Raw genomic sequence first — 17,071 nt, 5'->3', positions numbered from 1 at the left:
TTATTATGGAGAATTAAAAGAGTTTTTTTATAGGCATTTATATTCATTATTTTTTTTTAAATACAACTACATAAATCAAATGATTTTTGCATATAAAAACGTTTACATTTTAGATTATGTGAAATTATATATTACATTATGGAACTAATCTTCAAGCTAGATGATAAGGTTGGAGTCTTTTTACAATTCTCGAATTAAATCTAGCATATTCATAAATATTATTATTATGATATAAGGTATTTTACCAAATTCAGAATTTCATGATTCTTTTTATTTTATTATGTATCCATAGGGGAAAATGAAAAAATAAATAATATGTATAGATAACTCCACAATTTCATTTATGATGTATTTATATTAAATAATAATATAGCAGTTCCTATTAAAAACTTTCAAAGGTGATTCTTGTATAAGAACCATTTTTGAAGGATGATTATAATGTATTATGTAGTATATATTATGAATATCATTATGTGCATATAAAATGTATAAAATGAAACCAGTGCTTTATTATAAAATGATATACATCTTTTTACGTGTTCAATTATGTCAATATTATTTCACTTGTATTTTGAGTATAATAACTTTTTATATGAAAAATTTAAGAGAATATTAATTAGCTTACTTTCCTACATTTAATATTGAAATATTGTAACTGTAAAATAATGTACTATTTGATATGTTGCTTACCCAATGAAAGTAAAAATAAATGTTCTTTTATTGTAGTTATTTGTTTAAGGTAGAGTAATAAATAAATTCCTACATATATATTATGTCGTAATGAAATGTCACAGTTATTTTTCGTTTAAATTGATATTCATTCTTGTTTTATTAAGGAATAATTTTATCACAGAAACAATATTTAAAAAATATGTTTTAAATAATTATATATTTGATGATATGTATTGAGTGATAAAAATTATGATAATATACATCCATATAAGAATAAATTTTTATATTTCATATTTTCCAAATATATAGTTCCTCTTTCATGTTTATGATAATTTGTTATTTCTTTTAATATGTATATACAATATTATCCATTAAAATAAGTTCATTATATTATAATATGTTAGTGAAAATTCAATTTACTATATAATATAAGCATATACCCTATAACGTAAGGAACAATTGATAATATGCATGATTAATATATACTAACGTTTATATTTTTTACAAGTCTATTTTACATAATAAAATATTAGAGTTTTTCCTAGTACATATAACAAGATTAATTACATATTTGGCGTTATTTAATTAAAAATATATTTGCATAAATATACCAATGATATATATTTATAAATTAAATAAGATCCTGGAACTTCTATGAAATATAATCATTATTTACATATATATGCAGTAATTTTATATATTAATATATATATACTCCATATTGCGAAGATAGAAAATAGTTTTTTTTAATATTAGAACATTTACATGCAGAAATGTGGAAGAAACACACGAAAGAATACACATTTACATATTTATATTTTATTTTTCCATTATCTATTTAGTAAATTATATGTAATAATTAAATATATTAATAATATAATGAAAATTTTCACAAAATTCTAAGACTTAAGTAAAAATATGAAAGATATATATATATTATATGTAAATGAAAAAATGTAAGCTTTATTACTTTTCGTATTGTATACATTGTGAATCACAATAATAGATTAGGTATACGTACATTGCATTTTCTTACAATTTTGTTTCCATAAAAAAAAATTGTACGTTTTAAGGGAAACTTAAATTAAAATATTTTAATATAATTCAACTGAATCATATAAATTATGTATGTCCTATAACTATTCTTTGTCTTAATAACTTAAGGAAATTATTTATTATTGTTGTTTTCTTGTGGCGAAAAGAAATTCAAAAAACATTATAGAATTGTTATTTGGCTATTCACTAATTTTTTTAAATGTATATAAATTATTCCGTAGAAAAAAAAAAAAAAAATTGAAAAGTGTTGAAAAAACGAAAAAAATAATGCAAAGTATAAAAAAAAAACAAATAAAATAAGGTAATTATAATTATTGTATTATATATAATGTACGTGCTTACTAAAACATTATGTATACAATAAAAACTACAGGCAGGTTAAGTATATACAAATTAATATTATTATAAATTTAAAAAAAACCTAACACTCCAAATATTAAAAAAAAAAGAGTTCTTATGAGCAAAAGAATGTATTCAAATGAAAAATGTTAAAATGATATAAAATTATTATATTTTCTGAATATAATTATTATAGACAAATGTATTTACTTTTTACATGAAATATGATTATGACATTATATAGATTTATACTTTAATAAGTGTATTCAAGAAAAACTAATATATTAATGTAAAATATGTATTATATTATTCCTGAAGACATCAATCAAATATAAGCAATATTTAATGTATTCTTTTAATGAATTATCCCCTGTATTTTAAATATCAGTTGTCATTATTATTCTGATAATTCTCTTTTCTTGAGGTTATTTATATTATAAATAATTTTTATGCATAATATTAGTTTTTGTTTTGTTATTTTCTGTTACTAGGATGTATTGAAATTGCATAAATTATATTTAAACTATAAGCATTATAACAAATATTATGTGCAGTATTAGGACTGTTTCCTTGAAAGTGATATATATTACTACATTGATTAAATATTAAGTATGCTGTAAATAAAATAATTTAAATAATATTATTAAACATTATAATAGTTTTTTAATTTAAATAAATACCCCCAATAATATATTTTTATTAAAGCATATAATGACGTAATGCTTATCATGCTTTAATATATTTTTTTTACTATATGAATATTTAATATATTCACCCATTCGTCAATAAAATATGTATGCTTTTAATCATCTTTCTTTAAAGTCTCCTTTGTATAATCCTTATAAATATACAATTATGTAATCTAATATTTTTCTTTTTGTTTCGTTCTCGTTATATATAAATGAATTTTTATAATAAGATAGAGTTTAAAGATCTGGGGTGCATTAAATTTTAATGTATTCAACAAGTAAAATGTTTTTCTCAAAGTATGAATATTCAATAGCCTTTTTTTTTAATCTTATTATTTGTTTTATTAATTTTACAATAAATTATTTAATATTTTATACTAATCTACTTATTATAATATATTCTTTTAGTATTTTATTAATTATGGTGCTTCAGCTAATGTTTTATTTAGGCATAATATGATGTTATAACGTTTCACAAATATTAGGATGGAATAATTTTTAATATATATTAATTGTCGATTCGTATCAATTGAATATTTTTTTATTCAATTTTTTGACAACAATTATAACTATATTTTCTCACAGAAATATTTCAAAAATCACGTTTCATTTGTTGTCTCAAAGAACAAAAATATTATTACACCTCTATATTATTAAAGCTTTACGTTAATATATTTTCGTTTAAATAAATAATTAATTTTTCTTTCTACGATATTGCAATCTCTTATTTGTATTTTTTTTACACTACAGAAACAATATTATATTTATTATTTGACATTATATTTTTATTAGTAGTCTAAAGATTTATATGATATTAGATAATTTTCGTCAGTTATATTTTTGTATGTTTCTTCAAATGAGTTCATTAAAATAGATTGCTCTTTATTTTTGTTATTCCATATTTTCTTTAGCTTCAGTATGCGTGGCTTTACATATGAGCCATAAGGGGTATACTGATAACAAAGAAATAATATAACATTTTATGAATATATCATATGTTTGATATAAATTTTTCCAAATCATGCGTAGTATAAAACATAATGAAATATGAATTTTTAAACTAAATTTATCATTAACTTTATATATAACGAATATAATTATTAATACTGTGAAAGTTAAAATAGATACAATTAAAATAACCATACGAATATCTCTCTTATCAGATTTATATAATATTTTTGGAACTACAGAGCACGCATTTTCATATTTTGCACCTTTCATATATTCATCCTTAAATTTTTTCACTTCTTTACAAAAGCTACTATTATTCCCTTCTGGACATAAGTTAGATATTTCTATAAAACGTTTAATATATTCATTAGAGGAAGGGCATTTATCCATATCTTCTTGTAGTTTTTCTTGGTAGGTATATAACCAATTTAGGTTTTGAAAATTGGAAAATATAGCATCATCAAGATCATCAATGTGAATTTGACATACATCAGACATCTTAGTATTTCCAAAAATTATACTTATCATTTTTGTGTAACAATCCTTTTCTCGAATACATGATAGTTTATAATGACTTAGTTCCTCCTTTAGCTTGTAGTTGAAATATTTACAGTTCCGTTTCTTATATTCTTGAACTAACAGATTATTTATATTTTCTAAATAGTGACTAAGAATTTCGCATGCCATTGAAAAACCGAAAACTTTTGTTCTGAAATATGTCTCAATAAGAATACACATATTACGAAAAGGCCTTTTAATGAGATCATAACCCACGCTACTTTCAGCACTTTTATAATCTTGCAGGCATGATGGAAATATACCCGTAAAATCGAACTAAAGGTCGAAGTTATAATGCATAAAACATTTAAAATACATAGACAACATTTTATATTTCATTCTCATAAATAACGATATTATAATTTTGAGGAATACAAATTTTACGAAAAAAAAGTTATATACATTTTCGTTCTCATCTGTAACGATAACCATTGTGCTTTATGTATATGAATTAAAGGGAAAATGACGCTTTATTTTATAATGAAAATTTTTTATGTTAAAGACATATGAATACATATTAAAATGATAGCATATATTAATTTATACAACATTTTAAAATTTAAAATTTTTTTTAGAATTTATATTCTTATTCTGTTATAAACTTATATTAATATATGACAATATTTTTTGTTAGAAATAATTATACACTTTTATTATGTAACACCTAGTTTGAGTAATATATTTATAACATTATAATTATATGAAATTATTAAAAAATGAATACTAATTTTACAAAATTTATGTACGTATAATCTACTATAATAAAATAATTATTTTCAATATGAAATAAAAAGTAATATATTTTCATATATTTTGTCACATTAACCTAGAATACTCATTTCAAATTAATTAGTTTTAAAATTTTCACATAAATGAATAGTTTCATATAATGTGTATGCATAAAATTTAAGGATTAAAAAATTTTCTGTTTATATATAAAATATGTAAAAGGTTTGATCAAATGAGTTATTTTTACTTACGTGAATAATATTTAATATAGATACAATATTTATATAAATTCTTTATTTATATATAAAATATAGTATTATCACATTATATTATGTAATATAATATAGTCCCCAAGGTAATGGTTTATATTCATTAATTCTTAGGTTATATATATAATTAATATATATATACCACAGTAATGCTTAAATAATATGATTGCCACATATATATATGCAAGATAAAAACTAAATCAATATATATTATGCATATGCACTTTTTATAATTCTGTTATTTTATCTTTTTTTTTCGTTACATATTAAATTAACTTAATAAAAGTATAACCAGGTTGTAATAAATAATTTATTTTAGGATACAGCGAAGTGATTTATATTTTTTATTAGCAATTACATATGATATAATTACATTTTAAAACGATGATTATAAACCAAATTTATGTAATTGTTTTTTTTTGTTGCATATTTAAAGATTATATTCACTCTATATTAAAAAAAATTTTTTTTTTAATGTATAATAAAATAATAATTAAAACATCTATTTCATTGAATAAATAAATGTGAACTATAATTATTATGTAAAATGTATTATTATTACTATCTTATCTGTGTTATATTGTGTATTTTTAAATAATATTTATTTAATAGATATCCTAAATTCATCATTTAAAGTAGAATCTGCATTATATATATAAACGAAATAAATTTATTATATAGCTAAATAACTGAATTAAATATATTTTATTTTAATTTAGATAATATTTTTGAAACATGTATTTATTCTTTGTGTTATCTAGAAGAAAATAATAACTTTTGTTCTCATTTCCTAAGAAATTAGAGATTCTTAAATATTATGATAAATAAAAATTATAATTTTTTCAAATAAATAATTATTATTATATATAATAAATTTGATTTTTATTACAAAAAAAATTATTTGTAGATTTCTATATTTTAATTTTTTTCTATTAAACACTGGATGTATAACTGTTATATAATGAAATAATTATTTTCATTAATATATGTTTTACAATTAAAATTTTATTAATATATAAGGCGTAACTAGAAGTAAAATTAATTTGTTATAAAATGGCTTGTTTTTCATGTATAAAAAAACAAGTATAAATGTAAAAGTTTTTTCTTTTTCTTCGTGATAATTACTTAGAGCACAAAATATAAAGCATATACATATGTTCTATGTAAAATGATATTTTATTTTATAAAATAACATATAATAAAAATGAATTACAGAAATGCATATATTAATAAATGGGAAAGAATATATATAAATGCAAAAAACTTAAATAATAATATATTATTGAGGGAAAAAATTAAAGTAGATTCATTGAAATATACAAACTAAATATCACAATTTAGTGAATCCATTTATTTACTGCGGTATGAATATGTTTTTTACAATTAAAATTGTATATTGCGATAAACAGTCTAGGTTGATGTGCGATTTTTAAATAAGTGAGCCCATTCCTTATTTAAACTCTTAATTGTAAAACATCGAAAAAATGCTAACAAATATTTAATACTTGACTAAATGCATGATAAATTATGTATACTATTGGTTTCTTTTCAACAAATATTATTATTGAGTAAACTAAAATATAGAAAATATATGTATATTAATATAGTTGCTTTTTATTAATCCAAATGTGAATGTTTATAAATTTTATATAGTATCTTGCAGAAGGGATTTAATATAAAAAATATATGTATTAATATATATAATCATAAAATTCTTCATCTAAATAATTCATTTAATAATAATTAATAAATAGGAATATTCATATCAAATCATATGAAAATACATTAACTTATACAGCTATAATATTAATTTATTGTACCTATCTTTCTTATGTTAATGGATTCTTTTAAAATATTATATTTTAATATTTTTTTAATATCATTTGATGTTATAAGATTTGTCTATATTTTCATGTAAACATTATTATGTATACGTATTACTAATATAAAAGATTTATATTATATTTTTTGTAAGAAATTTCATAATATTTTTCAAATTTCATGAAAATGTATTTTCCCATATAAATATCCAATGATACCAATAATGCTCTTTTTTCTTTTTATTTTATTATTAATAATGTTCAATGTTTTTTATAACTAAATTATATTTATTTTTTAGAATACATATTAGCAGAAAACTTTAATTTTTCATTAACGCGCCTTTAATCATATCATATTCTGTTAGAATTCTATGTATTCATTTGCATATTCTTGGTAGTTATTATAATCAATATTTTAAAATTTAGTATCATTTTTTTGAATAGTGTTGTAATTTGTGAAAATTATGATATAATATTAATAATATTTTATGAAAATGTGTTATGACAAGTGTATTCGTTATGAATATTTACTATGTATATTATATCATATGTTATTATAATATGGCAAGAAATCAATGTTACTGATATAGTAGCTTATGTTGCATCAAGGTTATTGTGATATTCACATTTTGATGACTAAATTTGATATTAACGATGAATCCTATGGTGATATCAAACAGCGTATACAACATTCATATTGTTCTCCAAGTTGGTTCACTGTATACAACACTTTAACTTAAACATTTTGTTTGTAGCTCCATAATTCAAGGGATTCCATGAAAATAATAAAAATTAATTGACGATTTTCTTTTATGCAGTATATTTTACTCTTATATTGAATAAAATAAGGTTCTAAATTATTTATCATACATATCCTCAAAGTGATATAGGCACTATGTTTAAATCTGTAATATATAGAGTATCGTTATCTAGGTTTAGAGGTTATTATTAAGTATAATATAATGAATATATTCAAATAAAACACTTTTTTTATTCTGAATACATATATTTTATTATTATTATAGAAGTTTAATATATTTTTTATCCAATTATTATTATTTATGGTCTTCTTACCAACTAATTAGATATATATTTACCAATTAAATGACAAATTACTTTAAATTTATTAACATTTCGAAATACGAAATCTATCATGTAATTAATACTTCTATTATATTTTAACCACCCATATCATTCCATATATATATAGCCTTTTTTCTATGTTTTCACTATGTGTTAATCCATCCATACTATATTAATTTTTTATAATAAGACTGAAATTATTCCTAAATAAAATTTATCATTTTATTTCGTCATTGCTGCCTTTTTATAAAGGAAACATCCAACATTAATAATGATGTACAAGAAATGTAGTAAGAAGGAACGCAAACATAAAAAGTTATAAAATCACTTTTAATAAGAAAAAAAAATTATATTTTTAATTGTAAGTATGAATTGTTTGGTCCTTAGTTATAAACTAATATGTGAAGAAAAGAAATAAAAAAAATCACAAAAGAAGACATTGAACGTACATTTTTTAATCTTTAGATTCAATGAAAATTAATAAAAAAATATGGAAGCTTTGAATAGCATAGAAATTATGGCTAAAATAATAAATATAATTTAAAGTAATGTTTTTAAATAATTGAAGAACATATATTTATTAATAGAGAAATATAGGACAATTTCCTTCTATTTTTTATAATAAAAACATAATGGCTAAAATTTATATTTATTCTTTTGTTATATTAAATTTTATTTTATAATTCTTTTTTCTTCCCTGGTGTAGAAATTATTTTATTATAAATTAATTTTTATGCTAGTTTTTTATTATGTGTTTCATTATATACTATTTTCATGGTTATTATAAGTATATTTAAAAATATAAAATAATATAAAAATATAATGTTTTATATATTTTTTTTCATAATGACGTTTTTTGTTGCAAGCATCTATTGTCTAAAGGAAACACCCGTCTTTTACTATATTAATTGTTATGGCTCTTTCATTATACATTATAATGGATTAATTTAATTGTTATATTACAAGATATAACTAATAGATTCAATAATCTATAAATTAGTTTTAATATGTGTTTATACTAATTAATATATTTTTATTAGCAAACTAATGAAAATAACATATTTACACTTTTGTAGCATATACTTATAAGAGATTGAGTTCAAAATAAAATGCGAGGATATATTGTAAAATACACTAGTAATGATGTAATTTCTATATTATAAGAAAATATTTTATATATTATCAAATGAATGTATTTTTTTAAAATAACAGGATAATTCTGTTATATATATTAGTTGAATATAATTCTATTAAATAATATTTTCATATTATTGATGAAAATTATTTATGATACATCTATGATATTCATCGTGTAAAATAGAAAAAACTTATATGTTATTATAATTTAAGTTCCTGAAATTTTATTTTCATGTTTTATATCTAATTATGTGCCTTTTGTATTTAAAAGTTTCGATGGAGAAAATATGAACATAAGATCATATAATAATATTAGTCACATTTCAGTGACCCGAAGGGGAAAAAAATATAAGCAAATTAAAATATATTAATCTTTTTCTTTTAATAAAATTAGTAGAATAATATAAAAATTGTATGGAATTATGAAGTTACTAAGTCAATGTTATCTATATATGTACATAATTCAATGTCTTTCGAAACATTTTAAATATAAAATATGTATGAAATAAATACTATAACACTTAATATAACAAATGAGTAAATATCCTAAATTTTTTAAAAAATATAATGATTACGTAAGGTTTAAAAAAAAAAAAAAAAGTAGTCTCATCTTTAATTTATCACGATATGTGTAAAATTCCAAATTCTCTACTAATAGTAAAAATTAGTGAAATAAATATACGACAAGGTATTTTTTTAGTATATATAAAAGAAAGTATGAAAATAATTTTTTTTAACATTGTATCCTGGTTAATATAATTTATAATAAAATAAGTTTATCATGTATTTATTGATAAAATGCATTAATGATGAATTTATGAATAATATTTATTTACAAATTTTACCTAATAAAGGAAAAAATTATTAAAATATAATAAAAATCCTGTTTTATTTAAACAAGATACATAGATATGCTTGCTTTCAAATATTTTATGTATTGTTAAGAAAATCATTGAATAATAATTAATATTCTCCCCATATTAATAAAATCATAATAAATAAAAAAATATATTCTAAATAAATAAATATTTTTTTGAAATACATTAAAATATATATTATAGTGTACTAAATTATTGCAATAAGGGATTAATACTTAAAAACGAATCATAAATAACATATATTAATCTATCTGTTACGGAATATATCACGCATAATTAGTATATTTATACTTATGTAAGAAACACAGCTATTGTTTTTTTAATAATAATATAATTATTCAACTTCATATATGTATATTATAAACTTTATCATATGTAAAATCTAAAAAGTTTTGGAAAACAGGAAATTTACATTTTATTAATTTCTATTATTTTTAGAAAAAAAAGAAATTAATATGCAATTATAATTACAAAACAATTATAAAGTTTTAAATATTAATTTTTATGATATAAAAATTCTATACATTAAAAAAACTATTATAAAAATATTATATGTCGAAGACAGGTAATTTTACAAAAATAGTTTTTAATTATGAATTTACTTATGGAAATGTTCTACAGAGATAGCATATGTGGTATTACGCAAAGTATTTATTAATAGAAAATCTACAATGAATTAGTAATAATATAATAATGCCAAAAACGTATAATTTTGTTACATAATATTTAGAATAATTTACAGGCATATATAATAAGTGCTATAAAAAAGATTATATTTATTTAGACGTATACATTATAAAATTATATGAATGATAAAAGTATAAACTTGGATGATCCTATATAATAGTATTAACTAGAAAAAGATCTTACATATCTTGTAATTTTTGTCAAATTATATAATATTATGTAATATTATTTTTTTAATGAATTATTATGTTTAATTATTTTGTATATATATATTCATTATCATTTGTATTTATACTCTTTTTCACAGTTTCTTCAATTCATCGTATTCTTTATTATTATTTATTCAAGAAAAAAATCTATAAAATATTTATTTATATCATATGTTTAATGAAATAAAAATATATGCCATTTCATATAGAACTGTATATTTCTTATAAAATATATATTTAATTAAAAAGGAAATTATATATTTCATTTAATTTTTGAATATCAAGAGATTATATAAACTATGGCAAATATAAACATTGTAAATTCAAATTATTTTATTGCATAATTGTGATAATGCTTCAAATACCTTTTATTATCATTTTTTTTTGGCTTATAACATACGCAATTTACATACATACTAGCAAAATCACTTGTGTATTACAATGTTTTTTACCCTTGTTAGTATAAACATGTAAACTCTTTTGAAGAACAAAAGAATAAGTTGGCGGATTATGAAAAGAATCATGAAGAAAATTTTATAGGTAAAACATTGTGTAGCGTTTTAATAGATGATGAAGTTCATAGTTTAGAACATAATGAACTTTTAAACATGTCATAAAGGTACATATTATTTACATCATCAATATAAATCTAACAATGGTTATATTACCGATATTTCTTGTGTATACCTTTATTTTTGGATATATCATGATATTCTTAAGAATAAACCTATAGTTGTTAAAAAAAAGGTTTTTGATTACTTGCTCGGGGCATCTGGTGCTAGCAATGAGGATACCTATAGTTATTATGTAGAGTATGTTTCTAAAGGTATGATGAATAAACTCAGAGATTTATATGATATGTACACTAAAATTAATCAGTCACAAAATAAATGTAATCGTGATAATGAATGCAAACTTCTGAAAGAATGTGCTTCTTTATACTTGAAGTACAAGAAAACATGTGAATCTAATAATGATCGCGATTTTTGTTATGCACTAGATGATTTTAAAAATTACTATAATACACAAATAAAAATAATATCATATGGTAAATTTGAAAATCATATGTTACCTTCCTTTCAAAAGTACAATATATCAATTTTTATTATAATTCCAATTGTTGTAATATTAGTAATATCCAATTCTTTATTTTATGTGTCAAAGGTTAATTATGATTTTTTTTATTCTTATATATGCTATAAAAAAAAAATTTTTGTAAATAATATTTAAAAATATATTTTTCATAGAAAAAATACATTATAAATAAGAATGTTTTTTATATTGAATTAGTTTACTAAACATGACTCATGGATACGCCTTTTAATCAAAAGAATAAAAAATAAATTCAACAATATTGATGAAATGTGGGATTCTTTGCAACCATATGAAGCATCTAGTGATACATCTAGTAATATTAGATATAATATATTATATAATAAAGAATAATATTATAATTAAATAAATAACTAGAATAATTTGTATTATTTATACTATATATATAACGTTGTATTAGTATGTTTGAAGAACATTTGACTTAATAACATTATATTAAGCATAAATTGTTCTTATAAAAAAGAATAAATATTATTATTTTAATTTAGTATTATAAGGTTTCAAAAAAAAATCTATTTATGCTGAAGTATTAATTACATTGCGTGTACATTGTGAATAAAAGATGTATGAATATGCTACATGATTCCTTGCTTTAATATATTATTGTTTGTATGAAGATCATTTTTTATGAAATAAATAAGTACATAATACATAAAACAATGTTATGACATATAGGAATGAATATGTATATTAAAGCTTGTGCTAATAATTAAATACGCTTAATATACCTTATTTTTATTCTTCCTGTTTTTTTATAATATAGCATTACTGAAAAAAGTATTTTGATTATGTATACATATAAATAATTAATTTTTCATTTTACTATTTTTGATAACTAAAATAATATGTTTTGACATAAACGAGGTTTTTCCTTCATATTTATGATATTAATAAATGAATTTTGATTATATATAAGTTTTGTTATTATATATTAAAGTAATTATAATACTTAATTGACATTTTTGTTCTTATTTTAACACGTATATTAGGAATGCACTTAAATAATTTAGCATTTAAATTAATCATTCAGTGATAATCTTAAATCACGCAATGCATATATGTGTTATATATGTTATAAACATATTAAGGTAGTACATTGCAAAGCTTTTGCAATTATTAAATAATTCGCATATGAATTTTATAGTATTTATATATATATAAATATAAGTCAATGTGTTTTTTTTATTTTCATATTATTTATACAAAATTACATAAGAATGACACATGCTTATAAATGTAATATAAAAATTTAAGTGTTATAATATAAATACTATTATTTACATTTTATTCGTAATTTGTGCATTATTACAGAGTAATGTATTATGTATATACATCATTAACCGTATTTATAATTTAATGATTGTAAATTGGAACTACCTAAACATTCCAGATGTTAAATTTTTCTTAGAAAAAAACAATGTACTCAATGAAACATATATCTATATTATTGTAAAGATTTTAAGAAAAATGATTTTCACTTATTTTCTTATAATTATATATATATATAAGTTTATTATTAATAATTGCATAACACATTATACTACTTAACACTTGGAATGCTGATACATATTTCAGGAATTTGGAAAATATCACTTTCTCCACGTATATTATTCCATTTGTCTCTTTTCGAAATTATTATATTATGAATCCATCAAACATATAATGTAAGCTAATTCGTAAAGATGTGTATTTATTAAAAATATAATTTTTCATCACAATGCATTATAATTTAAATTTTTAAAAAATATTTATTATATAATATATATATATAATATCATAATTAACCTTAAAAAAAATTAATGTAATAAAGGATATTATTAATGTTAATATGATTGTAATAGTTATAGGCACTTAGATATTAGATAAGCAGGGAACTAATGCTGACGATTTATTAATTTCTCAATATTTACATTCTATTTTATCATTATATTTATATGATGTCTCTAATATTAGTTCAAGAATTTAAATTAGAAGAAAACAAATTAATTTTTTATTTATATAATAGTTATATACATATTAGTTCTTTTACAACCTATTATTGAAATGCTTCTGGATATTGAGCATAAAGATCATGATTATAAGTAATTTTAATTATAAAATTTACGTATAACTTCAATTTCATACATAGTAATAACTTTTGAATTTTATTTTAAAAATTTAATTCATATATACTTTTAATTTGTATATTTTATGAAAAGGTTTATTTAATTTTTATCTTCCCATTTATATTTAATAGATATTTTACAGACTTTTATTAATTAACATTAATATTTACCCTTTTCTTGGATAACCAATATAATGAAAGATATAAATTATGCCTAATAATCCTTAATTAAAGTATAATGGGTACAAAAGGTGTAAAAAGTAAATGTTAATTTGTGATGTCATAATAAATTGATCTTTGAACAATATATACAAGAATTATTACATTCGCTTAATTTTTTATGTGATTTTATATAAGTTAATAAAATATTAAATCTTTTTTCTTATATATATTATATAATCTAAATATTATTTTTTACACAAATCAAGTTAAAGCACATTTTAAATATATATGCAAATAGGGCTTCTAATAATGTGATACATTTTCATTATGATAATATAGTATTGATCTAACCTATATAAATTATAGAGGACTATAATATGTACAATAAATTGACTTAAATTAAATTTATTTATTCATTTATTACATATAGTACAAATGGTGCTACAAAATTTTATTAGCTGAATAATTATGGTAATATTTTTTAAAAATATTGATAACGAATATTTTGCTCAGTTAAACATATTACATAAAATTAGTCATCAGGAAATAACTGATCTATATATAACATATATTTTCTATTAAATTCGTAATATGAAATCATTATATGTAAGTTTTCATCCATGATTGGAAAATATATAAGACAATATAATAGAACAACTGCATTAAAATAATATTTCATTCCTTATATTTTTAACTTTCATTAAGTATTATTGTTAATTATTATTATCCTTGTTATAAATAATATATGCTGTTAAGAAATAGACATTATATCGTTGTTACTGTATATATTTTTGATATTCCTTTAAAAAAGTGGAGGATATAATATTTAAGTAAATATATTTTGTGAAATTATTTATTAAATTCTATTTTCATTTGTAAATACATGTAGGAATTTTACTGTTAATAACAATTTTATAAATAATAATAATATACAATTTTCTTTTAACATTCATGGTTATTTTATTAAGGAAAATTTTTTTACTCCCTAAATATATTTATATATTCAAAATAAATCACATTATATTTTTGTGTTCATTTTATTTTAATATATATTTTTTTTTTATTTATGAAATTATATTAGAAAACTAATACTTTAAACTGCGATGGAATCAAAAATTTGAAAAATTTTATATCTAATTTGGAAATCAAATACATCATCTGGTAGGGTATAAAATATTTAATCTGTTCCTCAGTGATGGAATTTCGGATAAATAATCTTTTAATCCATAGTCAAATATATCATCTAAATTAAACAGAGTTTTTTCTTTTTTTCTCAAACTGTTGTGTAATAATGCCCCTATTGGAGAAAACTGAAAAATATATAGAATATATATTATATTTGATTTATTATATTTTTTGTGAATAACAAAAAATCAGAGTGTAATATTCTATTATTACAGAAAGGTTGGAAACACATTACAATTACCTTGTATAAAATGAAGAAAAATAGCAATATTCCGAATACTGGAATAGTAACTCCCATTATTGCTTTGGAAGGCTGAGTGGAATCTACACTCTCATGAACTTCCTGATTTCTCTCTTTGCCAAATTCTGAGGGGGTAAGATGAAAATTTTGTTGTGCTATAGAACCTAACACTTGATTACTTACCAATTTACAACTTAATTTCAGCAATTTTTCATTCATGGGTGCAATGAATAAATTTCTTAATTCATTGCAATATTCTTTTGTATTATCTACGCATTCTTGTTTTGCTGACTTATATTGTAGAATCTTATTTTCAATATATTCAGAAAACTCGTTGCTGCATTTAAACTGAGTAATACTAAGCTGATTTTCAATTGTAGAATAATCAACAGAATAATCATAAGCGCATTTCATTATATCAACCGAATTTACATTGTCAACGTATGAAAGAATATTACAATTTTTCCTTTTTTCACCTCTATCCCAAATTGTATTTATAGTATTAATAAAATGCTTAATTTTTTTGTAGTTTTCTTCCTTGCCAAGCTTCTTAATTAAGTAATCATACATCCAAAATTTGAATGACGTACAGATGTTATCAAATGAATCATCATATATATGATCATTATAAAAATCTATCGCACCTGTTATATCCATGCATATGTTTTGAAAATCATCCATATCATGCATCGCTTTTTCTAAATCTTTGCAGTCACTACTATATCCTAGAAAATAATTTCCATTGAATTTCTCATAATTAATGATAGAAGGAATTAAGGTTTTAACTTTCTTCTGCGATTTAAATGTTATTATGTAAATGCTAAATATATATAATGTTGTAATTTACATTATTATTATAATGTTAGTATACTAACGGATACAAGCATATAAAATAAAATTATTATTTCTTTTTACATACCAAATCGGCCATTTTCAATTAGTTTGTGGTTAAGCAAACACGTATAATATGTAAATTAACAATATGAACATGCACAAAAAAATTATATATAAAGGAGCAGATGATGTATATTTATAATATTATTATTCCCACCAATTTAAACAAGAAATTAGTGAAAAAATATACCTTGCAATATCCTTAAATTCTGCATTATAAAGAACGTATATATAAATATGTATCAAATGAATATTAAAAACTATGTAGGTAATTAATTTAATATATAATAATTTT

At 19.6% G+C, this 17,071-nt stretch overlaps 3 protein-coding genes across 3 annotated transcripts; 1 reads left to right on the top strand and 2 right to left on the bottom strand.

The window, feature by feature from the left end:
* Positions 1 to 3,544: 3,544 nt before the first annotated feature.
* On the bottom strand, positions 3,545 to 4,697 carry PGO_000620 (variable surface protein; the record flags this gene model as incomplete). Its single annotated transcript, XM_028690804.1, has 3 exons — positions 3,545 to 3,709; positions 3,834 to 4,541; positions 4,668 to 4,697. 3 exons carry the CDS (start codon positions 4,695 to 4,697, stop codon positions 3,545 to 3,547), a joined length of 903 nt encoding a protein of 300 aa, XP_028546605.1.
* A 6,732-nt stretch (positions 4,698 to 11,429) lies between these two features.
* On the top strand, positions 11,430 to 12,523 carry PGO_000615 (variable surface protein; the record flags this gene model as incomplete). Its single annotated transcript, XM_028690803.1, has 3 exons — positions 11,430 to 11,537; positions 11,798 to 12,292; positions 12,368 to 12,523. The coding sequence occupies 3 exons, from the start codon at positions 11,430 to 11,432 to the stop codon at positions 12,521 to 12,523; spliced, it is 759 nt and encodes a 252-aa protein (XP_028546604.1).
* Positions 12,524 to 15,610: 3,087 nt separating this feature from the next.
* On the bottom strand, positions 15,611 to 16,872 carry PGO_000610 (variable surface protein; the record flags this gene model as incomplete). The annotated part of the gene is made up of 3 exons (XM_028690802.1): positions 15,611 to 15,766; positions 15,883 to 16,674; positions 16,843 to 16,872. The coding sequence occupies 3 exons, from the start codon at positions 16,870 to 16,872 to the stop codon at positions 15,611 to 15,613; spliced, it is 978 nt and encodes a 325-aa protein (XP_028546603.1).
* Positions 16,873 to 17,071: the final 199 nt, after the last annotated feature.

The sequence above is a fragment of the Plasmodium gonderi genome, assembly GCF_002157705.1.
Source record: "Plasmodium gonderi DNA, contig: Pgo-contig_54, whole genome shotgun sequence".
In the NCBI taxonomy this organism is placed as follows: domain Eukaryota; phylum Apicomplexa; class Aconoidasida; order Haemosporida; family Plasmodiidae; genus Plasmodium; species Plasmodium gonderi.
Note: the sequence above shows the minus strand (reverse complement) of the source record. Positions and strands in the feature narration are given on the sequence as shown.